At 41.7% G+C, this 24,839-nt stretch overlaps 1 protein-coding gene, 1 long non-coding RNA gene and 5 other non-coding genes across 9 annotated transcripts; 4 read left to right on the forward strand and 3 right to left on the reverse strand.

Annotated features, from left to right (window-relative positions):
* The first annotated feature begins 1,925 nt into the window (after positions 1-1,925).
* Positions 1,926-8,347, forward strand: LOC112842189 (uncharacterized). Of its 2 annotated transcripts, XR_003213901.1 has the most exons (4): positions 1,926-2,134; positions 6,564-6,690; positions 6,792-6,897; positions 8,116-8,347. It is a non-coding gene; the product is annotated as an uncharacterized LOC112842189 (long non-coding RNA). The 2 variants fall into 2 exon arrangements; XR_003213902.1 differs by having other exon boundaries at positions 6,564-6,897; positions 8,031-8,347.
* Positions 3,923-23,649, reverse strand: zgc:85932 (calpain-9). 2 transcript variants are annotated; one of them, XM_013273598.3, is made up of 20 exons: positions 23,364-23,649; positions 18,811-18,880; positions 16,071-16,189; positions 15,668-15,801; positions 15,177-15,348; positions 14,966-15,037; positions 14,656-14,747; positions 14,092-14,166; positions 13,745-13,905; positions 12,529-12,686; positions 11,404-11,612; positions 10,986-11,031; positions 10,107-10,181; positions 9,932-9,989; positions 9,200-9,264; positions 8,089-8,157; positions 7,160-7,238; positions 6,548-6,664; positions 5,279-5,337; positions 3,923-4,450 (listed from the first exon to the last, which is right to left on the reverse strand). In XM_013273598.3, exons 1-20 carry the CDS (start codon positions 23,610-23,612, stop codon positions 4,424-4,426), a joined length of 2,106 nt encoding a protein of 701 aa, XP_013129052.1. In that variant the 5' UTR covers positions 23,613-23,649; the 3' UTR covers positions 3,923-4,423. The 2 variants fall into 2 exon arrangements, with proteins under 2 accessions (XP_013129052.1, XP_013129051.1); XM_013273597.3 differs by having other exon boundaries at positions 9,932-9,992; positions 23,364-23,648.
* trnak-uuu (transfer RNA lysine (anticodon UUU)) lies at positions 8,527-8,599 on the forward strand. The gene has a single exon. It is a non-coding gene; the product is annotated as a tRNA-Lys (tRNA).
* Positions 10,357-10,429, forward strand: trnak-uuu (transfer RNA lysine (anticodon UUU)). The gene has a single exon. It is a non-coding gene; the product is annotated as a tRNA-Lys (tRNA).
* trnak-uuu (transfer RNA lysine (anticodon UUU)) lies at positions 11,930-12,002 on the reverse strand. The gene has a single exon. It is a non-coding gene; the product is annotated as a tRNA-Lys (tRNA).
* On the forward strand, positions 13,433-13,505 carry trnak-uuu (transfer RNA lysine (anticodon UUU)). The gene has a single exon. It is a non-coding gene; the product is annotated as a tRNA-Lys (tRNA).
* trnak-uuu (transfer RNA lysine (anticodon UUU)) lies at positions 21,629-21,701 on the reverse strand. Its single transcript has one exon. It is a non-coding gene; the product is annotated as a tRNA-Lys (tRNA).
* Positions 23,650-24,839: the final 1,190 nt, after the last annotated feature.

Genomic DNA, 24,839 nt, shown 5'->3' on the forward strand with positions numbered 1-24,839 from the left:
CTGTCAGGTCAGCTGGTGTAAGCTTCCTGCAGCTTCCAAAAAGCTCATTTTCAGTCTGGCTGAAAGCAAAAAAACAGGAACGAGCTGTCTGGGATGGACACGTTGGAACGGTTATTAAGGATCACTGCTGGGGAATGACAGCCAGCTGGCCTAATCACCGGAATATTCATCAGCGCCTGATGGTTCATTCATTCATAGGTGGCCCTTGTATTTTGGAGAGCTCACACTTGTTGTGCAGCAGGAAGATAGAGTAGACTCAAACAAGCTGTAATAATCTGTTAAATGAATAACATGGACAGACAACATGATGCTGCCTGGGCAGAAGATTCTTACCTGGAGACCAGAAGGAATACTGCTATACAAATAAAAAGGGGCCTATTATTAATTGTCCTCATTGTCTGTCATATTTCGGGCAGTTTTTTCTACTTTTGATCTGTGTGATGCCAGGGAGCGGGGATTTCCCAACATGGTCATTAAACAAGGATTATTATGAACCATGCAAAGCCACCTCTAGAGTCCAAGTCTGATAATATGGACCTGGAAATGAACATAAAAATTCCCCTTTTATTGCTTATAGATGTAGTAAATTATTAGGCAATGACAGATGTCACGGCTTGGTCTGATAAAGAAACAGCTAAGAAAATTAAAGCAAATCTTTCGCTGCTGATTCATGTGCAGCTCGTGATCATAAAGTGGTCATGATCTGACCCATCTGAGAAGCACTGACCCAGAGGACTGGCATCATAAAGCAGGAAAGCCTGAGCTGCGGTATCATCGCCTCCATCTGGCAGAAGGCGGCTCAGGCTGTTTTCAGGGTGACTGTCCTGCCTGCAGGAGCCACCTACAGAAGTAGGTCATGCTCAGGCTGTCCTGCTTGATTAGCGTCACAGCGGCCCGGAGCAGCAAGTACAGCAGAGACTGCAGCGGGACAATACTCCAGCTCTGATGTTGTGGGGCATTATGGTGCTGCTAAGAGCTCTGTGATTGGTCGCAACAGCTCAGAGTTCTAAGTACAGTCTGCATCTTCAGTCATCATCAGCACTTATGAAGTCCCGGATAGCCAGTGAGGTTGTCAGATGAGCTGATGATGTAATTCCCTGCACATTTCCTGCTTGTATATCTTCCAATAATAATTCTTTTTTCACCTAAATGTACAAATAATTACAAAATTCTCCATGAAAATCTCAGTGAAACCATCCAGATGCCAACTATCAAACATGACGTGTATAAAAATAAAATTCATTTGTTTTTCCTCCATCTTTTCCACAGAGATGCATCTTGGGAAGCTGAGCCAAGACTGAGAATGCACTCCTTATTTAAGTACACTTAAGGCTCCTGACAACTTCAGTGATTAATGAAGATATAAACTTGTACCTGTCACTTTCTACATCTATTATATTGCACTTCACTGCATTTGTCTGACAGCTTTAATTGCTGCTTATATTTAACAGTAATATTCCATAATAGCACTCCTGTCCAGAGAATTAAATCACACAATGTTTTGAATGTGAATGTTTCTGAAGGATAAAGCATTAAATGTTTCCTTTATCGGTTGAGAAAATTCGCCAGCTTGTTCTCTTAGATCATGAGGGAAATGTCACAATATCAAGAGGGAAAACTGAAAAAGACAGGAAGTGAAACCAGCAGAGGAATAAAGAGAACAGAAATTACAAAATAAAACGGGAAATAACTTTAAAAAAAACCCTGAAAACCACAACTGTGGTCAAATAATTAAAAAAAAAACCTCTTTTGTCTTTTCCTGACCTCAGCAGAAAAAATCACGAGGTCAACAAAAGGCATGAAGGGCAGTTTAATAATGAGTGACCTGAGGATGGACTACAACAAAAAGGGTTTTACCATGTTGCTTCATGCAGGTCATATAAAGAGAACAGCAGATGGGAAATGTCCTTTCATTAGGTTGGAAATGTAACGATAAGATAAGATAGCCCTTATCAGTCCCATGATTGGGAAATTCACAGCATTACAGCAGCAAAACGAGCAGGAATAAAATAAATAGAAGCAGCAATAAAAAAATAACCCCCAACATACAACAATAGAAGACAAACATACTCGCTCTCTCTCCTCCTCCTGAAGGGTTGATCCAGACTACATCCTGCCTTCCTGTGACTTGATGGTATGTTCAGCTATAAGTTCATTTTGATGTTTTTAATCTTTATTCACTGAGCACCAAAATCATAACAACGTTTTTTATACATTTTAATGCAGCTGTGTAATATTGCAGAACAGAGCATCTGCTTAAAAAATCTGTTAGAATTACAGGATGACACTTGTCTTCAGTGGTTTATTGTCCTTATTGCTTGATGAGGTAATAAAGGGAGTGCTAAATTCCACTGGCTCTTATTATGGATGCAGATACGTCAGGGTCATTTCTCTCCGTTGGGAAAGGTTCAAGCATTCAAACTTTTCTCATGCAGGAAGCCGTAATTTATATCAGTGGGGGGAAAAAAACCCAGAGTAGGACAGACTGGTTGGTCAGGGGTTCATCCTACAGCAGGAGAATCACCCAAAAAACATCAGAAGGAAAGAGCCAGAAACTGGAAACCACATTGAGCTGAAACAGAAAGACATCATTTCTTCAAAAAACCTAAACTTTATTACTTCTACTCTCTGATTTCAGAGTGTAATAACAACTGAAAAACCTGAACCTTTTAAGCATGTAGTGTTCATGTTGTTTCCTCAGGATGTGTGTGGTGTTTTATGTAAAAACAAACACGGGGAACAAACGCAGCTTGTAATATGTTGAACTGACGATGGCTTTTATTTTCATATAAATATGTTGCTGTGAAATCAGGCAAGAGAAAGACATAAAAATATTCATTTGAGCAGCTTCCACTGAAGGGCGTGGATCTACGAGTGTGACATGTAGTTCTAAAAATGCAGGAAGCACACACACACACACACACACACACACACACACACACACACACACAGACCTGCTGGTATGTGCATCTCTGACTGCTCTCACTTTGAGGAATGATGCTGGAAGACGGATATTTACACATTCCAGCCATGAGCAGAGGACAGAGGGTCGTTTCTCAGAAGATCCCCCGTGGCTTCGGTCAGCGTGGGGAAGACTCCGTACGGCACACACATTCACGTAACCAGGCGGCAAGGAGATAAGTGATCAGCTTAAAGCTTCACGTCTGGTCTGACAGCAGGAAATGACTCACAGAAAATTAAAAGACACCAGTAGATGCTTTGCATGCTTCTATTCATTTAAAATAGCTTTGCTCTGATTGGCTGCCCATTGTGAACAACACATTTGAACGGCTGTGTGCCTGAGACCATATTAAGAGTATCCTCTCTCTCTCTCTGTCTTAAAGCTTGTAGTTAGGGCTGGACCAGGTGACCCTGAACCTTCCCATAGTTATGCTGCCATAGGCTGCTGCGGCATAGTGATACACTCAGTATTTCTCCTTAACTCCTCATGTACTTACATGTCACAACTGCATCTTATTAATGTTGTCTTTTTTTTGCCTAAAAAGGCCCACCTAACCAAAGTCAGCTATCATGGGCTAAAAATGCAGCTCAGAGGAGGTGGAGGAGACTGGTTTCCTTGGAAACTACGTGAATTAGCACCTTGAGTCAACTGGTGTGAAATAAAACTGAACTGAACTGAATTACAACACACTCAAATGTTTTAACAGATTTTTTTGTCTAATCTTTACCAAAACGTTTGTTTACTCCACATAAATTGTGACACTTGCAATTTTATATAAAATATTCTACACACACACATCAATACACTCAAACTGTACAATGTACTTTTATCTTAGAAGATAAAAACCTGAAAACCTGTTGGTTTGCAATCAAACGCAAAAGTCAAGTTTACAAACATACACACACACACACACACTTAGATTTTGAGTGTAAATTAAATAAATCAGAAATAGAATACATGTTGATCAGGAGGACAGTATACTTTATTGATTATTCTGCGTATGATGATCGGGGTTAGGACACACACTCCTGCAGGACGCCTGCACAGTCTTCTTTGGTACTGAACAAATTAAAAGTCTGTTAAAACCAGCGGGGCTCTGTGTTTATTGGCTCTAATTTAGAGGCAGGAGAGAAATGATGTCAGACTGAGAGGACAATGAAGGTGAAGTCACTGAAGTTTCATCATAAACTTCCTCACAGCAGCACATCCTGCCTTGACCTTTGACCCGGGCTGTTTGCGTGACTCAAGAGAGTTCTTAAGGTCGTTTCCATCGCCATTGTTTGAGTGTGTGAGGAAAGAAAAACAGCTTCAGAAATATTCTCTTTTCTGTTTGTGATATTTTTCTATTTGTGCAATAATCATTGACTTTAATGCATTTGGCACAAAATAACACAAAACTTTACAATCATGAAAAAAAGCTGACGTGATGCAGGCGAGGGTGTCTGGGTAGAGCGGTTCAGTTCAGTTGTACATGGTCATGTGGAGCCACTGGAACCAATCAGAGGGCAGAAAAAGTTATATGTTATTATTTACATTAAAGCAAAGATTATGCTAACTGTGCACTCTCTATTGTGTCCATTGAAAAGCATCAGTTACAGAAGCACAAACCCAAACCTTTACTCTGCCTTCTACAAGCAGCCCATTTAAGTTCAGCTCGCCTCCTTTCACTTTCTTTACTGTTTAATTGTCAGGTTTGCATTTCTGATTTGCAGGCTGTCACTCTCACACATTCCCAGAGCTGAACATTTACAGCTTCATGTTTAAGAGTGGATGAAGTGTTTTTTGGATCAAATGCTGCTCATTTCTGTTGACTTAGACTGAAATTCAGGTTTTGCAGAAGGGTTTCCTTCTCATCCTTCCTTCTTATAGAAACTACCTCACAATTAATCGGGATGTCATTAATCCACTGCTAGAAAAGCTTCCTGCAGCTTCTCTGCAGTTATGCAGCTGTTTATCTTTGAGTGCAAAGCTGGGAGCAGTTTTACACGCACTCATAGCCTCTGCATGCATCGCTTAGCCTCGATCAGTTACTTAAAGATGCCTCAGGTTATAAGAATATTTGAAGAGTCACACTTTACCAGATGACATTTCATGAGAACAACCTCTCACCCACTGTACAAGTCCTAACAAGTGAGTTTCGGCCTCACAAAACGGCTGCACGTCCCACCATTCCTGTTTCATTTTGTTCTGCTTTTACAGTCGTGGGACATGAAGTGACAAGACTCTCACGTTTAAAGGATCACTGAGTTCTCTTCAAAAATCACCAACATATGCACCCCTGTGTGCACAAGCTCCAACGCTACTGTATGTTCATACCTGTCTGTAGCTGATGGTTACCGTTCCCATTCCCATCATGTCGTACGCTTGAAATTTGTCTGCAAGAGGATGAAAAGACGATATTCAGGCGCACGTAATGTTTGCATCACAACAGTTCAGAGAATCACGAAAAAAGAAACTATAAGTCAAGTTTTTCATATCACAGGTAAGCCTATAAATCAGGGGTGGGGGGAACTCCAGGCCTCTAGGGCTGGTGTCCTGCAGGCTTTAGATACAACCCTGGGTCAGCACCTGAATCAAATGATTAGTTCATTACCAGGCCTCTGGAGAACTTCGAGACATGTTGAGACATCTAAAACCTGCAGGACACCGACCCTTCCTCCACCCCTGCTATAAATATATCTTCATTTTTAAGGATACTTTACATTTCCAGTTACTGTCAGGTTCAGTTAGTAACTCTTTTAGGCCAGTACGTTCCCGTGATGCCACATTCATGGCACAGTTATTTTCCTGGGTTAGTGCTCACTTGTTTAATCACTTTTTTGTACTTTGAAATTTTCCTTCTGGCACAAAGTTTAATGACATAGACTTCCCCCTCAACCCCAACTAGTCCCAGCAGATAGCTGCCCCGCTCTGAGCCTGGTTCTGCCGGAGGTTTCTTCCTCTTCTCAGTGTCACGAGTCCTGCTCACAGGGATGGTCTGACTGTTGGAGATTAATCCTATGATCTAATCTTTCGTTCATCTTTGAAGGACAAGAGCAGCCTTTAGAGCTCTTTGTTTTATTTCTGATGAAGAGCTGACAGGAAGTGAATATCCTCAAAAACATACTTAAACCTCACATGACTGATTCTAAGCAAAACAAGCTTGTGTATTATTGGGTTATTGTGTTCAGCTTAAACTAAACATAAAAATTTGGTTGTTTTTTTTTAAATGAAGAAAATTTATTTAATTTTTTTTTTAAATTGATCAAATTGTTAATACAACAGGCTTGAACTGTTTTCCTGCTCAGTAATGAAAAGAATCCGATCTTTGTGTCATCTCAGCTGTTTTCTGTTCTGACTTATGAAAACATCTCTCCTTGTCGTCTCCCTTCCTCTTGTTTCTCCTCCCTTTTTTCCCACGCCTCCTCTGTCACCTCATCCGCTCTCTCTCTCCTCTGTCATCCTCTGCTTCTTTCTCCTGTGGCCTTGTGGTGTGATGATTAAAACCACTCACTGTTTCTAATTTGTAATGTTCATCTCCTCTGAAAGGCAGAAAGCTGTGACAATGCTTGCACCCCCATCTCTCCCCACGTCACCCGCTCTTACGGATCATGCTCTCCAGTTTCATCAGCAGGTACAGGAAGCCGGGGTAACTGATGGTCATGTCCGGCTCCGTGTATCTCAGTCCAACCAGCTGCATCACCAACTCGTCCACCCTGATGCCTGCAGCAGGGACAAATGGAACAGAGGTGGGGGTAAAACGCGGGTGCAGAAGCAGTGGGACGGATATTCTGTTTTTATTGCAATAAATTTCACATGTGCACAGGTGACATATATTCTCTGATCCCAGCCAGTCCATTAAGCTTAAAGAAGCAGCTCCAGTCTGACTGTATGAGAAAGTTCTCCACTTTGACACCACCCATCTGTATCCATCAGCCACTGTCGGCTCATTTCACGTAAGCAAAACTGTTGTGGAAATTTCAGCCTTTACTTCGTTAATTAATTTGATTTAATGATGCAAAAATGTATGAATAATGTGACGACTTGGAAAACAGGATTTTAGTTACACGTGTGACCACAAGTCCACCTTTTAGAATCATGCAAGTAAAAAAACAGAAGAAAAGGTGTTTGTCTCCCTCTGCTGGTCGGATTTTTCCTGCACGATAGAGACCCTCAGTGGTCAAACAACACAGGATGAAAAGGTGTTGTGAATGCTACCTGCTGCTTTCAGCGAGGGCATGACCTCCTGATACTCGAGGCGCTGAGTTTTGTTCTTGTCATGCATGAGGAAGATATCCTGAGGAGAGATTAAACACAGTAAAAATGAATAAAGCTGCAAATACACAAACATTCTGTTACAATCTGCTTTTTTCTGTATGTTCACACTAAAACTGCGACAGCAGCGAGCGTCCATGGTCTAATCTGCATTCTCACAAACACACACTTTGTGTTTTACTAATCCCACACATAACTTTATGATGCAGATACCAAAGTGAACTTGTCTAGAATCAGAGCTAGAAACGTTTGACAGATGTTATTTTTATTATATTTTCAGTGTTTTTTTTATTCAGTTGGTTTCCAGACTGAGTTTTTCTGTTTTAATCAGTTTTTAATGCTTTAAATGTTTATTTTTAGTTTACTGGTGCTTGTTTTATAATCCTGTTTAAATCTACAATAAATCTGAACATGTGGCGTCGCCTGATTGTGCCTCAGTGGTGATCACTGTGGCCTCACTGGTCTGACTGGCAGTGATATGTGGTGTAAACGCATTATATTGACTCACAGCACCAAAGAATGTGTCATGTTTCTGTTTCTGTCGCGTTATTTTCTCCCAAAAATCGCTTTCCTTTTTTTCCACCTTTTTTAAAACTTATTTAATACATTTTTTTTTTTTAGCTTTTTCTTCATTTTAAATGCTTCTGTTGTGTTTTGTGTGTGTTTGCAGCATTTTTCTATTTGCTTCTATATTTTTGTGCAATTCACACAGAACAAATGAAAACGTGTTCTGTAACTTTTTTCAGACATATTCATGCTTGTATTTATTATATATTTAACAAGACTTAAAAACCAGGACTGTGTGTGTGTGTAGTGAGATCTCCAGCTGCACTCCGCTACAGCCACAGTGTTAGCAATGCTGCTGGTCTTACCGTCCACCTCCTGATCTTGTCCCACAGACTCTGGAACTCGGGCCAGTTTAGCTGAGCGATGCCTTGGCTCTGGAGAAAAGTCTCAGGTCAAAGAAATCAAACCAAAAATATCCCAACAGGCCTCGGAGGACACTGAGCTGACAGGCTGCTGAGAGTCAGCTGCTAACAGATGTGTGAAGTGTAAGGACTTATCAGCAAAGAACTTCAGATCTCTCACAGATTAGATTCCTGCGCACGATAATAAAATGTTTTGCTTTAATATTGTGATGATCTTGGTTTTATATTAATACCTGACACTTTTCTTCCTACAGGTCTGGCTGTGAGTGTGAGTAAGCGCTATGGCTCTATACACGTCGTTTAATTACACATACCAGGCTTTTCACTGCAGCCTCACTGGCTTCCTTGGCTATAACACACACATGCACCATGCTCTTCAGAGCCTGGATAGCTCAGTCGGTAGAGCATCAGACTTTTAATCTGAGGGTCCAGGGTTCAAGTCCCTGTTCAGGCGGAGTTTTACATGTTAACAGAACCACACTGTCTTAATAAAGAGCTACAGCTGTAGTTTATGTCAAATAACTTACTAAAATTTAAAGCTGAAAGCATGTTGTACAGAAAGCACTCCTGTTGTGTGCTAACTGTACGACAGATAAACTCTGCACGATGTCCCGGCCTAAATAACTTTGTTTGTTAGAGCTGAAGTGTAAAACCAGCTCATGAACTCCAAATGCACACCAAGAGTCGAGATGCAGCCTTTCTGTACTACAATAGCCTTTTTAAAAGATCAAAAACACTTTAATTTGATCAAAAATCTGCTGTTACAGAGCTTGAACAGCTGCTCCCTCCATTATTTTATTGGAGGAGGAAAAAAACCATTGCTGTCTCTCCGTCTCCCTTTCTTTTAAAAAAAAAAAAATCAAATTTACTTTTGCTTTTACCTGCCAAATGTAAATGATTTATCCTCATTTTTAACTATGAAAACTAATTTGGAATCATTTGGAAATGTTCACAAAGAGAAAAACTGGTTATGACACATTATCTACAACTGCAGACGCTCTCATCACACAGTTCGTCTCTCTGTGTCACACACTCGTGTGCTTTTTAAGGATACATCCATGAGGACCACCAGGCTCTTGCAGTGCTCCAAAGCCAAGTACTTCTCACTTCCTGCCAGCACTGAACACAGCAGAGGGAACATTTAACACACACATACAGATCTGATATAAAAAGGCCAAAGCCTGGGTGTTTTTCTTCACTGTAAATACCAACAGATGTTTAAGTGTCGCTCCAATCAGTGGCGTTAATGCTGATATTGTTATGTTAATGAACCCTAAACAGGCAGTTCAGTAGCAGTGGGTGTGGGGCTCTGTAGGCGAGTCTCTTTGGTGAGAAAACTCTAAAGTGGATGCGCAGCAGTTCTGAAAAATGCAAACATCCCCAAACATCTTGTTTTTTGCAGGAGCTGTGCTGTTGTGGTGTGCACACAGAAGAACTCTGACTCCCTCAGCTCCTGAGTCACCATTGTTTCTATACATCCACGGCCTTTATATCAGGATGTAACGCTCAGCCAGGCCACCACGGACCCAAAAAACTAACATCGGGACTTTGAAATGCAGTTCCAAAAGTTGCTATGTCCATCTTTTACGTACAGTCTATGCTTTTAACAGCCTCTGATGTACAGACATATCACCTAACCTGCAGGCTAATTAGCATAATGCTAGCTTATTGTTCCTATTTGGTTTTCTTTTTTGGACGTCACAGGTCGGATCGAAGCGGTTCAGATCATTAAAGTTTCAAACAATCGTCTGTTGAAAGTTGCAGGATGAACAGCGGGGTTACTGACCTCCTCCCTGAATGGCCTCAGTCAGAAGGTTGTAGAGGTGCAGTGGTTTGCAAAGTTCCTTCTTATGACACAAGAAAGACACAGAGGGGTCAGTGTTTCACTTCTTCTGTTAAAACCTCTTTTATCAACCAGTAAAGGCAGGACGAGAACAGGCAGCCGTGTGCTTCAATCTCACCTTGTTGCAGTGTTTCTTAAAAAGCTGTCTGATGGCCTGAGGTGAAGGAAGGGCAGCTTGGTGAGGAAACGAAAGCTGGCAGGAGAAACACAGAGCAAATGAACACGCTGTAAATCTCATTATTTATTCTCCTTCATCATAATTTTCCATCCTTGTAAATTGCCAATACTTTAGATAAAGTTCAAAAACCTTTACTACACAACAGAAAACCACAGAAACTTCAAACAGATGTCACACAGCTGAGAGAAAAGCCTGGATAGCTCAGTCGGTAGAGCATCAGACTTTTAATCTGAGGGTCCAGGGTTCAAGTCCCTGTCCAGGCGGGATTAGTTTTAAAACAAACATGCAGGACATCTTCTGTACTGAACGCAGTGGTTTTCAGTCTACTATAACTAAAAGCAGCACATGAAGTTAAAACCTGGCACACAACCTGAGTACTGAAAACACTGGCCTGGCATTTTTCTACAAAGCTGCCAATCTTTATACTCATTTTATTTTTTATCAGATTTGCTCTGCTGAAGCATTTTTGTCCTGATGAGCACTAAAAAATAGTTTCTGCACTCTCCACATTTGGGTAGACTTCAAAATGCACGCCCAGACAGCTGCTAAGTTACTTCTAGATGGATTTATTCAAACATTTTTCAGAATTTAATACAAATATTTGTTTTTTTCCTTCTTTTTTTTTTTTGCTTATTCCAAGGTGTGCAATTATGTGCTCCTCTGTTTCATAACCTCACTGGATAAAATTTAGCTTCCAAAATATTTAAGGCTCTAGAGACACACTCCCATCAGAGTTCACATCTGCACTGGTTTGAGTCGAGTCTACTTTATGAGGTGAATCATTTAGTCGTGTATTAAATTAACAGCTGATTTGCTTACCTCTGTTACTGATGCAATGTCTTCTGTTACTGGTTTTTGAGCTGGTCTGTAAGAAAAACCAATATAACATTTCACAACCACAAAAAAATTCCTAAAAATCCAAATATAGACGTCATAGTGCTTAAACCTGCTTTTGTTGTGGTGACTTTCATTCAAAAAGGCCACGTTGTGGAAACAGCCCTCAGTCCTCTGTGACCTCAGTATAAATACTTAATTTTACATTTAAAGAGATTTCACATTAAATGAAGTTAAATTTCTAGGTTCTGTGTTTCAGAAAGGAGGATTATTCGTGGTGTGCTCATTTACTAACGACTTGTCGATCACAGGTCGTTCATGAATGCTTCCACAGTCTGCTCCGCCCCTCGCTCATCACTTTCAGTTTCACACAACAAGACGGTAACAGAACTCCATGACTCACGTGGCATTGTTGCCCTGCTCCATCAGCACCCGCAGGAGGAAGGCTCCCTGCTGATTGGTCTCTGCGGTGGATGGGATGATGATGTAGGAACCCGGTGGGAGGGAGCCGCGAAGAACAATCTCCCGCCGTGTGACGTACTGGGGGCTGTAGAGGACTGGGCGGCTCGCGCTCAGGTCCTCGCGGGACAGGTACGTATTCTTAGGATGAGCCTGGAGAGACAGCACACACTCATGTACGCCAGCGGCTTCCTTCATCACTCAGTTTATGTTCAGTCTGAACTGGTCCTGGACTAATTTGAGCGTATTGTTTATTTTTACACAAAATTACATTTGGTTTCATTTCATCCACAGTTACTGCTCCACATACGGGATAGGAAGACTATGATAGTTTTATACGCTTTCTGTCAGTTATTTTGCTAGTTTTTCCTTTAGTTAATTGTTGCACTTGTTTAGCTGTCTTCATAGCTTCTCCGCTCACGACTCTTCACATACACTCAGATGGTGTTTCAGCAGCTTAAAAGCCACAACGCCTGAACAGGGACTTGAACCCTGGACCCTCAGATTAAAAGTCTGATGCTCTACCGACTGAGCTATCCAGGCTCTGAGACATCAGATGTGTTTTCTCAAATCTGATCACAAACTAAGAAAGCACTTGCACTTCATGCATTTCCTTAATATATGTGATTGCGACTTCATATCGACAACACTATATTTTTTATTTTAACGCATCTAAAGCATGACGACCTCAGCTTTAAATCATCAATGTTTATTACAAACAGTCCTCCTCCCCGTCCTCACAGTCTGTAATAATTCTCCAGAGAAGCAAAATAAGATGAATAAACAGCACATCGATTGAAATTTCAGAGGAATAAAACTTTCATGATTTACAAGTTAGACTACTTTCTACTCCGTGCTCTTTCTGCACAAGCTCTCTGTCTTAATGCAAATGCATAAATGTTCTCCTATTAAAAATGGCAGCTTCAAGCTGAAGTAAACCATATCTTCATATAATAATAACAACAGCAGCTACTGCGCCGAGCAGATATCTGTGTTCAGGAAGTCAGACTTTTATCAAATTTATACCTTTCATTTAAACTAGACCCAGCCCCTGTGTGTGTGTCTATACCGGGTATACGTGAAGGGCGATGGCTAGATTAATGCCTCTTCGTCTCTGGTGCTTCTGCATCAGAGCCAAAACGAAGGAGCAGGTCTTCTGAGCGCTGTCGGGGTTTTGGTCCGCCTTCGACAGAACAAAGTAGAACTGCGGGTTCTGATAGAACCAACCTGGAGACATACAAACACACCCTGTTAGTTTTACTATACATATAACCTTTAACATTTCTTTTCATGTTCAGAGCTGGCCATGGTTTAACTGCCTCCAAATGTTTCTACACCAGTTACCCAAAACCGGACTCCCTGGGTGTGATCTCTGCGTGACTATATTCCTACCTGTTTACCTGACAGTGTCTAATATCATATCTTAGTCTACCTATAAAACTGCAGCTCTTGATGACCTTGTGAATCTGAACACTCCAACTTCAGCATCGGTACTGTGGTTTTTGGCTCTTGAGTGATGTGCTGCCTGTTTATCACTTAGATGGTGTACTGAGATCCTAACACAACGAGGTCAGCAAGTCTGAGAAGATTTGGACAAAATGAGTGACACCACACCTCCACTGAAGTGCTGAAAGTCACTGCACCGTGGCATCACTGCGGCACTGTTACTGTGCAAATAAGCTGGTCTCAGCTTGCTGAGAGTTACAGAATGCTTCATAAACAAAAGCACAAGAATTATTTCTGAGTGCTGCGCCTCAAATGTAATATATCACATAATGTACAAGTGACACAAAGACTCTCACATAAAATTAAAGAAAAGAAAACTGCATCTGGGAACAGACAGACCGACGTGTCAGAGACCTGTGCTGCACAGAGGGATTAGAGGGGAAACTTCAGGTTTAACTCTGGGAGTGTCGCCATTTCTGGAAGATCCCTTGGGTGTCTGTTCACAGGCAGCAGGAGGCACCCTCAGAGCCTGGATAGCTCAGTCGGTAGAGCATCAGACTTTTAATCTGAGGGTCCAGGGTTCAAGTCCCTGTTCAGGCGTGGCTCTTTTAAAGACAGATGCTCTCTTATCACTGCCAGCAAGCTCAAAGAATAAGGCTAACAGGGTCTGGTGAATTGATTGCCAAATTCCCCCCTTGTCTTAATAGCTGAGGTGGACTTCTGTCTAGGTTTAAATAACGTAGCTTTACCTCCATTTTTAAAACCAGCTGCTGCAGTTGTGAGGTTCAGAGTTTACAGTCACACACAAATAATTAGTCAGGTGTCATCACCCGTCTTACCGCCTTGAGGAGAGCCTCCTGCTGTGATATTCGGCACCCAGTTGCCATGATGCATAATGCAGCTCCACAGCTGCATGCTGGAGCCTGGTTCACCGAGAGCCTCGGTCAGGTGACAAACCTCCATCACCTCGAAGTTCTGTCGGAAGTCTGACACCGACATCCTGACAGAGAGAGAGAAACAGATTTCATTCATGTGTCTGAATGCCTTTGGCATGCCCACATTCAAAAACAAAGACATTTGCATTTAGTTTCCTTATTGCAATCATCTCATCTGCTCTGTTTGGATCTGTTGGTGCAGTTTTAATCATCACTGTCACTGTCTCAGTATGACGTTACGATAAACTCACCAGAACTCTCCGTCCTCCTGTCTGACTCTGCCGAGTCGTTTCTGCTCCTCGACGCTCACCGTGTTCCACTCTGAACTGCAAACACAGAGGTGTGTAAACATGCTGTAAATGTGTGAAGTATGTACTCAAGAATGTGAGTAAGTAATGCGACATTTTGGTTATTATGTGACCTCATGGATTCAGATCAAAGAGGTAGCAAACTGAGGTGTGAGATCAGCGCAAACGCATTGATTATATAAATTATTTTTTCAGATCTTGCCACAGCCTTAAAATATTGTTATTGTACTTTCTGCCTTATTTTCAATGTCTGCTTTGTTCATGAGACTCTCAGGTTCAATCTAACATTTGAAGAACAACAAGAAACTGTGATCTATGCTTTTGTGTGAAATGTCATTATACGTCACGTCCGGGTGGCCCACGATTACTGCGAGTAGCCTATTCAGTACCCTCATTTCCTCCTATGCATTACCAGCTACTTCTTCTGCTGCCGTTTTTTGAGTTGACTGAAAGCATTTAAATTTACTGCAGTTTTATTCAGCACTGCTCATGAGATCATCTTCATACCCTTTGAAGTCACTCCAGGGCCCCTCCCACTCTGTGTTGCCCCAAGGATTGAGGATTCGCACCAAATATTCTGTGCCGTGTGTCGTCCTCACCTGGCAGGAGAGGCGGTAAAACAGGTGAGAGTGCAGTGAAGAGCAGCTATGAGTCATTTAGATTTCTACCTAAGATACAGAAACACTCCTTTTAATTTTTTTCTGCTTTTGCTGTTTTACGTGTATATTTATGTTTAATGAAGACATATGAGAACTATTTTTAATTCATGAGGAGAAATAAACGTGAACATTTCTTGACCGTGTTCAGTGACAGGTACCTTTTCCACTGCAGTCAGAGCATAGGCATGTCTAAACATGATCCCCAGTTCATTCCTCCGTTCCAGAGGACCCTAGAGGGGGAAAAAAACATCCACCCACAGTGAGAACAGCAGGGAAAAAAACAACATGACTCATAAATGAGTGCAGGAACGCCTCAGTGTTTCCCAGCAGGTTCAGATCTAAATCATCCCTCACAGGTCCTCACTGTACCTGGCAGTTGGCACAGTTGATGAGTGCTCCTCTAACCAGCAGGTGTCTCAGGAAGGTCGGCAGGTCTCTGGGAAGTGAGGCCACCTGTAAAACCTCCGTCACCCCGCCCGTCATATCCACCATGGCCTCATGAGGGAAGCCCATGTCCAAAGCTCGGTAGCCACCCTTCAACCTGGGACAGACAGGGAAATATAGGAGGTGACAAACGGATCTCTAAAGACCTCCTGAGTTTGTCTTTCTTACCGAACTTTGACTGAAAAATCTGCGCAGGAAAGGTTTGAACATTGGGACATTTAATTTTTGAGATATTATTATTGTCATTACTATTATGTCCATGTTTTCACTCAGTTATCAACTACTTATTCTTAAAGTGTGGAGAAGAGATGATGGATGGTAAAATTTCCTGCCCGACTGTCTTTTAAAACACAGACACTGGATGTCAGTTATTATTTAGCCTATGAACACAGAGACAGGGGCCGGCTGGGACTCACTTGGCGTAGGCTTTCTCCAGCAGGGCGCTCCAGAACTCTTGTTTTTCTGGGGAGCTGAGGAAGATCAGATTGTTGTCCACAGTGGGCAGCAGGTCATCGATCTGTACGTCCTCCCACTGACCGTACTGCCAGAACTACACGGTGAGAGAGACAGGGAGATGTGGATGGCTCTTTTTCCATTACAGTGCTGCTGATGCTTTTCTTTCACCAGCCTTGTAAAGGTAATTGAAATGTCTCATAAAGATGAAAGCTACAGCTTTGTACGCAACTTTAGCACAAACAAAGGGGACAACAATAAAAATATAACAGATTATTTCCACTTCATTTGCAGTTGAATATAAACTGCTTTAGGCTGAGAATTCACTTGAAGAAGATAACTGCATCTTAAACAGTGTTTCTGTACCCTGAAGGTGAAGCAACCATTGTATCCGTCCTGGAAGCTCTGGCTCAGAGGCACAACCTTCTTGAGGAGCGATTGATACATGGAGAGAGACGCTATAGCCGAAAGTAACCAGCAGTCACCTGGAAAGGAGGAAGTAGGTCATGACATCATTTAAAACTTCAGTGCACAGTGTTGGATGGTCCTGTTTGCATTTTAAAGGCTCCTCTTCAACCACAGTGCGACATAAGTGGTGCATCGTCTTTACCTACAGTCGCCATGGAAACTTTATGTACCGGGCGGCTGATGTGTAGTGCTTACAGACATGAAATATTACTTGAATACATTGGCCAATGGCAGATTCAATACAGGTTGCAGTGAGTTGAGCATATATACAGAGAGATGTTTGCACTGTTGTATTTGATGAAGGAAGAACATGTTTAACCTGGTCTTCAGGGTGTGACACAGACCCACCTGTGTGTGAATCTGGTGCAGCTACAGATGTTATAGACTGTATCAGTATTTGGATGTAAAGCCCCTGAGTCTGAAAAGTGAAGCCATCCAGTGGTCTTTAAAACTACTTACTGTAAGTCCCTGCATTAAAAGTAGTTAAAACCTTCCTAAAACCACCAACAGAATGTGATGAAAAAAAAACTGTTTTTAGCTGCCCAGAGAAAACAGATAGAAATGAGCTAGTAGCTAAATCTGGTTTATTTTTCCTTTCTATGTGATTAATGGATTTTGTGCACGGTCCGTGTAAGAAATCAAGAAAGAAAGTTCTCTGAAGGGTGCTAACAAGATATCAACTGGAGCTGAACTAACAACGGGCTGTACTTTTGTGTAATACCAATTTTTACCAAAAGATGGTGCAGCACGTCAAGGTAGCTTGTAATTAACCAAGGAAGTCATATACCAATATATTCTTATTAAAACAGAGGCTCGGGTAAAAAGCAAAGCCTCTTGAGGAAATATCAAAAGTTAAATATCTCAGCACACCCTCTGGTAAAATTCTGCCCCCTTGTTGTGATTTGGCAGTACATAAACAACACTGAATTTAACTGAATTGGCGGTGAAGATTTTCAGAAATTCTACAGTTCTCCAGTCATCAGAGGGTGACTGCTTTGGCTGCAAAAATAAGTCGGATTACACAGAAGTCTATGATTTAAAAAAGTGATCGCTAAGCAGTAACCTTGGTAAACCTTGACACTTGCACAAACAGAGCTGGATCTGCTGCAGCCAGCCGGCTTTGCTGTTAATTTGACCCAGTCACCAGTGCAAGTAGTCCAACAAGTTTCCACTTCTGATGCTATTTCAACGGCCCTGAATTCTTTCCAGGGTGCATCCTTCCCACCCTCCCAGCTGACCCAGTGTCAGCTGGAGGAGGCTCTAACACCTCTTTGACCCTCCACAGGATAGGATTATACAGATAATGGATGGATTTGTATGTTTGAGCAGTTGATCTATCGTTTAGCCGATTCTATTATATTGTTTTGAAAAGTCAGAAGTGCTGATTGTCAAACACACTCATACCTGACAGATGCTGATATCTGAAACATGCTTTGTGACAATGCTATAGTATGACTCTATATGTTAATGGTTTGACTGAGCAGAGGTTATTAAAGTTTTATTTCTTCCAGAAGAGAGAGCAGATTTCTCCAGTATTGGCTTCCCTTCATTGGCTCCCTGTTAAATCCAGAATTCAAAATCCTGCTCCTCACATACAAGGTCTTAAATAATCAGGCCCCATCTTAATGACCTTGTAGTACCATATCACCCTATTAGAGCACTTCGCTCTCACACTGCAGGCCTACTTGTTGTTCCTAGAGTATTTAAAAGTAGAATGGGAGGCAGAGCCTTCAGTTTTCAGGCCCCTCTTCTGTGGAACCAGCTTCCAGTTTGGATCCAGGAGACAGACACTATCTCTACTTTCAAGATTAGGCTTCAAACTTTCCTTTTTGCTAAAGCATATAGTTAGGGCTGGACCAGGTGACCCTGAATCCTCCCTTAGTTATGCTGCAGTAGGTGTAGGCTGCTGGGGGATTCCCATGATGCATTGGGTGTTTCTTCTTCACTCACTATGTGTTAACAGACCTCTCTGCATTGAATCCTACTTGTTATTAATCTCTGTCTCTCTTCCACAGCATGTCTTGATCCTGTCTTCCTTCTCTCACCCCAACGGGTCGCAGCAGATGGCCCCGCCCCTCCCTGAGCCTGGTTCTGTCAGAGGTTTCTTCCTGTAAAAAGTGAGTTTTTCCTTCCCACTGTCGCCAAAGTGCTTGCTTATAAGGGGTCATTTGATTGTTGGGTTTTTCTCTGTTGTATTATTTTAAGGTCTACCTTACAATATAAAGCGCTTTGAGGCGACTGTTATAAATAAAACCAAATTGAGTCAAATGATCCCGGGAGGATCAATCAACACGAGGTCGTTTATTTTGACTGAATCTTCTGTGCTGTGTCTTTATCTGATTCCTGCCCTCACTTCTGTCAAAAACAGACTTAGCATTTCTAGGAGGCCTGAAGAACACGCCGCAGGGCATTTCCTAGAATCGCAAGCACTAGTTGAGTGGGCGGGGTCAGCTCCGGTGGCCACATCAGAGCCAGAACATGTCCCAGCTTTTATCCTGTGCACTTCTGGGGTCAAATCTACTCTTAATAAACTCAGCTATGGCTACAAAAACAGACTCAAGTAACTCACTTCAAATTTGTGCTTGATTCAGTCCTTGAGTAAAAATACGACCGAGTAGTACAGGACCTGTCTACTTACTGAGTTTCCCCTGGTGAACATCCAGCCTCGTTGCTCCATCTACTATGAACTGAGGTGATGGACAGAGTTCCTGGAAACAGAGAGATGATTGGTTGGAGCGAAGACTGAGAGAACAGGAAGATGAACACAAATAAACTTGATGTGACTTGTCTGCAGAGCCAAAGGGAGAGGCAGATAACTATTAAATTTCATCTGTCAGAACAATGTGGCACAAACTTGGCACAATGCATGATGTGTGACTCCGAGTCAGACAGGAAGACTGACATTAGTTTCATTATGTTCGGGGTTAATTATATATTTTTGTAGGTGCGCAATTAAGATATTTTTAAAATGAATAAATAATGTTAATCTCATGTCACACTACAAAAATAGCTGAGATGTGATAAGAAACAACTTTTGTTATAACCCGAGATCTACCAAGACCCAAAAACTGCAGTTCCTTTAGTGGCCACTAGAGCCAGTCCCCATAGACACAACAGAAACGCACGGCTTTACAATTTTCCTCTCTGTAGCTCATTTAAAAGCACACACGCCTCCATTTCTGCATCAACCTATGATGCAGCTTCATTTCTGCATTTAAAATAAACACCGTAAGCATCCGCAAATGGCTCCTCCTCTGTGTGATCTTGATGTATCAACGGTGGGTTTTTGTGGTTACCTCAGACTGCACAGAGTTGAAAAGGAGATACTGAAGAATTCCTCTCATTTATGACTTGTTATCAGTACAAACAGTCTGTGCAGCCTTAACACAGTGTACCGCTTCAGGCCTTCTTCCTTTACACTCATCTAGGTTGCACATATTTAACATGATATGAGCAAAGCCCTCCTGATTATGACACTTGGTGGAATCAGTGAATAAGAATTGGTGTGTACTTTCATATGGATGAAAGCTATAGAGCACAGCAAAGAAACTATACTTCACATTCTCGGAAACCCAGAAGGATGAACAGCGACTTTTTACCTAAACATGTGGATATTAGCAGTAACTTATTAGCTGTTAGTGTAACTACACGTTGGCCAAAAGAGTTTGATATCAAGAGCTAACAATGTGAGATAAGTGTGGATAATGTATTCATTTCTATTCCTGCTCACTCTCAGTCCCATTTCATGAGTGTCACCGTCTTCAAACCATTCGTCACACCACGTCTCACTGCCATCTTTGAAACCGTTTCTTTCACTCTTGCTGCTATCCTACTGTTACAAATCACCCCTGACACTCATCTTCACCCACTCCACCCTGTCTGCACTCTCTTCTTGTGCTGTATGCATTGCTTTGGATAGCTGACCCCATGTATTTAAACTGACGCTCTTTGCACCTTCACTCTTACACCTGTCGCCCTCTTATTCACACACACACTTTGCTTCTACTGATTTGCATTTTTCTTCCCTCGGGAGCTTACCTCCATCTCTCCGCGCCCTCTTACGACTGCCCACTACTCTCACTACCACAGAGTGTTTTCTTCTAATCTTAGATGGACTTACTTTTTGCATCATGGAAATCATATAAAACAAGCTATAAAAGTATACTTGACTTGTTTAAGTGATATTATGTGTATACATTATGTGTCTAATGTACATGTCTGTGGGAAAGAGTCCACAGTACCAGCTAAACAGGATTTCTACGGCTCGCTTGGACAGCGAGGTGTCAAATTACAAAGCTGAACACAGGAGTCACAAACATCTCTGAGGTAATTACCGGAGGTTCAATTTAGGAGGGACTTATGGCGTCACTCTGTCAACACTGGCTTTATGTGGGGCAAGCAGAAGGCGAATTATCATTGTAATGGTGTTCTTGTGACATGTGTGTCGTTGTTCTGAAGTCAGCGTGTGTTATACTAATGCACAGCCTGGCAAGTCAGAAATGTCTGCCTTTAACTGTGTTCTTTTGTTTGCATCGGTCTAAACAGGTTATAGGATTTTTTTTAAACAGACACATCAAACTTCAAACTGCTGAACACAGTTTTCTTGGTATTTAGATGCAAAGAGCGATAAATGAAACTATTAAACACCAACAAAAATGGAAGAGAGATGTTGCCGCTGTGGATGACGCACTCAGTGAAGTGCAAACATAGAATACGAAGATGAGTAATACCTGAAGGAAAAGATAAGCTTATGTCCTATTTTAACTATTCAACATTTATGGGTTCAGGTTTGTTTTCATCTTTATTTTTGCAAACACTGGATCAGACTTTAAAACTCTGTCCTTTTACCTCTGTGGTGCTTCCCGCTCTTCCTGCTTTCTCAGCAACAGACAAACAAAAAGACAAACAATCTCTGACAATTTGTTTTTACTGGCATCTGAAGTCTTTTGAGTCAGCAGCACCAGGAAGTTCTGCCTCTGATTCCATGTGAGGGAATTTACAGAAAGCAAGTTTGTGCCCACTGCACCCTGCATGCTCCATTCAGGCAGTAAGTCTTGTGTAAATACAGTTTTTACAATAACAGTCAGTGCAGACTCCATGATCTATAGGAAATGACTCAATTGTCATGAATAGTACGCTGCTATAATGATAAAAACCTAAATAAAATCTATTTAAAGGCCTGGAATACACCCTGAAACTGGTCAAAGGGAATGTTTTAAAGTAAACAAGCTTCAATGTGCCGGGAAAGGTTGGTGTGATTCCATACTGCCTCAGATCTATGTTGTAACTTCTGCCATAACAGGAAGTCAGTTTTAACGTTTTCTTAACTTTTAACTTTCAAAGTTCCCTCGCTCAAAACTGCTTCCCACTTCGTCAGTGTTATATACACTTAAAGTGCTGCAGCTTATTGTATTGGACAAGCTGTTTATTCCCAACAGGGTAGTTAAAACACTACTCGCCTGAACAGGGACTTGAACCCTGGACCCTCAGATTAAAAGTCTGATGCTCTACCGACTGAGCTATCCAGGCTCTGAAAAGCACAGTACATGTGGAGGCAAATATAAGACAAATCTGTTAAACTATATACATTATATTACATTAAAACAAGTGAAGAGAAAGGCTGCTGTCTTTTGTTTCCTGTCCAGATGCCTTTGTTGGACATTTCTCATATTTAGCCAACACAGGTCGTGTTTAGCAGATTTGATCTCACCCACCCTGCATCCTGCCCAGCCCTCATGTTAGAAAGAAGAGACGAGACAAGAGCGGATACAGGATAATACAGAACTGAAGGACAACACTGAGCACTGTCTTTGTTTCCCTCCTGTTGCCCTGCAGGGTTTGGTTTGCCTTCATTTTATCTCTGTGGAAGCTTTCTGAAACACACCCATGCAAATCTGACTCACACTGAATGTAACTCTCCAGTCGACCAGCTCGGGACACCACAGGGCAAAAGAACCACTGGTTCACATCTGGCAGAAGGCTGGTGTTTCACACCAGCTGGAATTTAAATTTTTTACAGGTGAGTTTTTAATGTGAAAGGTGAAAAAACTACAAAGACTCAGAGAAACAACGTAATGACTTAAATACAGAATTAAATGAAATTTAATTTGAAACCGTAGTTCAACCCAATGAGTGGAATCTTCCTGTTATACGTGTGAAAACGTAACAGGGAGCCTAACGTGTGGTGTTAGTTATTCTCCATCAGCCTTCACCTGGTATTTAAAAAAGCTTCCAGGTGTTCTCAAAGTGACCTCAGCTGTTCTTAAAAGTATTTTTAATCAGTATATTATTGTGTAAATGTGACTGTTACTCTGTAATGATAATTATAGTAACTTAATCCATGGAGGCCTGTCTAGAAGAAAAAGAATAAATCACTACATTCAACTTTTTCATCCACTCCAAAGAAGGAAAGCTCTCCCAATATACCTTTCGTTTCTTGTTAACTTATGTATACATTTACATATCTAAAAGTTAATAAGTAAAACTTTTGTGGTGCAGCACAACAGATACAAATTCACATGCAAAACACGTGAAGATCCCAGATATGAAACTGTAAAGTTAAAATGTGCAGAATGATGTGAAATTTCAAAACAGAATGTTGCATTTCTTTCTTCTTACAACAGGCCGTCTGTTTCTCTGTGGTGGCAGGAAAAACGGGGTTTTACTACCAAAGAACTTCAAGTGCAGACATACACTGTGAGTAAGAGATTACAACATTATTACAGGAGGAAGAAGAGAGCTGCTGGTTTTAAAGAACTGAATAATCAGCTACATGGGTGAACTAATACTTCATTGTAGGTGGCATGAAATTGAAGTACTCAGGTAAAGCACTTCAAAACTGCATCGTGTACTGTTGTTGTTGTGTACACACTGCATGACACCTGAAAGGATTCGGGCAGTGCACAACTGGCCTGTGTTCAAATCTATTATTTGAAATGTGTTACTACTTTATTGGAGCAACTTAAGCTACGTGTACTGGTCTTTTACTGCCCGGCAGCATAGCGTCACTGTGTCTGTGCAACATCTGTAATCTGCTGTGGAGTTTTTTAAATGTGCTGAAGAAGAATGTACATACATATGTTTACATGTATATGTGATATGTAAATGAAGAGGCATCGATACTGCAGTATTTACTGGTTTTTATGTCACGTTACGCACGTGTTACGGGTTTATTCTCCCTTTTGTATTTACCTTTGGTCGCTTCCACTTCACCCCGGGCTGCATCTCCAGCTCTCCCACGGGGAAGTGAAAGTCCACGAACAGCCCGTCCCGGCCCACCGGGGTCACGTCTCCGCTTTCCGGCGGCATGCCCCCGCTCAGAATGTCCGCCAGCCAGCGGCGGGACTGCGAGCCCAGCAGCTCGTCGGAGCACACCGAGTCCACATCGTCCTCCAGCGGCGGCAGGGAGCCCGCAGACGATACACTCACAGACTTTCTCATGAGGAATATGACCGACTTCCAGTGCTCTTTCCTGTTTATAACGTGCGCGGATAAGCCACGCCCTCTGAGAAATCCGCACAGGTAGATGCTCACCTGGGCGGGAAAAACAGTCCCAGAGGGTTTTCATCGCGTTGCGTGAGTCAGTCGCAGATGTGTTCAGTAAGTAAAGACGGAAAACCCGCTGAAGGTTTCCAAGATTTCCTCAGTGGAGAAGCCACAGGAGCATCACTAATACACAAGTTTGTGAAAAACCAGTGTCCGATTCCAGCAACTGTCAGAATTCTTACAAGTTTTACCATCAAGATATACTTTAAGTACCCAAAGTAAAAGTACTCTTTCTGCAAAATCATATTCAGGATTCATACATGTGTATATAACTTCAATGCTGACGTTGGAGGCTATTTTAAATATTTGCTTAATTACTGTTTACATACACAGATCTGTCTGTAATAATGCAGCATTACTTATTAATAGCGTTATATTTTAGAATCTGTAAAATAACAAGCAACTAAAGCTTTAAAAGAAATAAATTAAATTGTATTTATATAGCGCCAAATCACAACAACAGTTGCCTCAAGGACCTCTATATTGTGAGGTAAAGACTACAATAATATTGACAATGTTGGGGAGTAACGGAATACATGCACCGCCGTTACCTATTTAAAATACAAAATATGAGTAACTGTATTCCGTTACAGTTACCGTTTTAAAAGGTGGTATTCAGAATACAGTTACTTTGTTGAAATGAATGGATTACACGGCGGTATTTTTCTGTTTCATGAGGCTATGAACTCTATATTTTTGGTGTCCACGCCGGTGGAAACCCAAACAAAACACGCATTAAGAGGCTCTCATGTCTGTGTCTCAATCTCGCGGCCCGTGTCACCTACAGGTACTTGCGGCCGCATAATGACGTGAAGAAATATTTTAAAAAATTATTCACAAAAATGATTTAATATGAAGGCAATAGGCAGAGTGTTACAGGTAGGGATGGGTACCGGTGTCCGGTCCTGACATAAACGGTAGTAACCAGACCGAAAAGCAGCACACATTTCCGTGCTTTATTTCGGTGCTTTCTTTTCCTGAGCCAATTCTAGCCAATCGTTTTACGTTTCCGAGGATAGTAGGCGGGGCCAGGTACGCACGTTCTTTTAGAGCAGAGCTACAGATTAAAAATGCCCAAGGCAAAGCTATCAAAAGTCTGGCTGTACTTCACAGGAAAAGCTG

This window comes from Oreochromis niloticus, linkage group LG14 (assembly GCF_001858045.2).
Source record: "Oreochromis niloticus isolate F11D_XX linkage group LG14, O_niloticus_UMD_NMBU, whole genome shotgun sequence".
Classification (NCBI taxonomy): domain Eukaryota; kingdom Metazoa; phylum Chordata; class Actinopteri; order Cichliformes; family Cichlidae; genus Oreochromis; species Oreochromis niloticus.

Bases quoted from the DNA above. Each gene is read 5' to 3' on its own strand.
- zgc:85932 (XM_013273597.3), bottom strand. From the start codon at position 23,612: ATGAGAAAGTCTGTGAGTGTATCGTCTGCGGGCTCCCTGCCGCCGCTG. The intron at 13,906-14,091 runs GTGAGTTTATCG...TCTCTCTGTCAG, and splicing joins CAGGAGGACGGAGAGTTCTG to GATGTCGGTGTCAGACTTCC. The intron at 11,613-12,528 runs GTATAGACACAC...CTGTCTCTCCAG, and splicing joins TCGCCCTTCACGTATACCCG to GCTCATCCTAAGAATACGTA.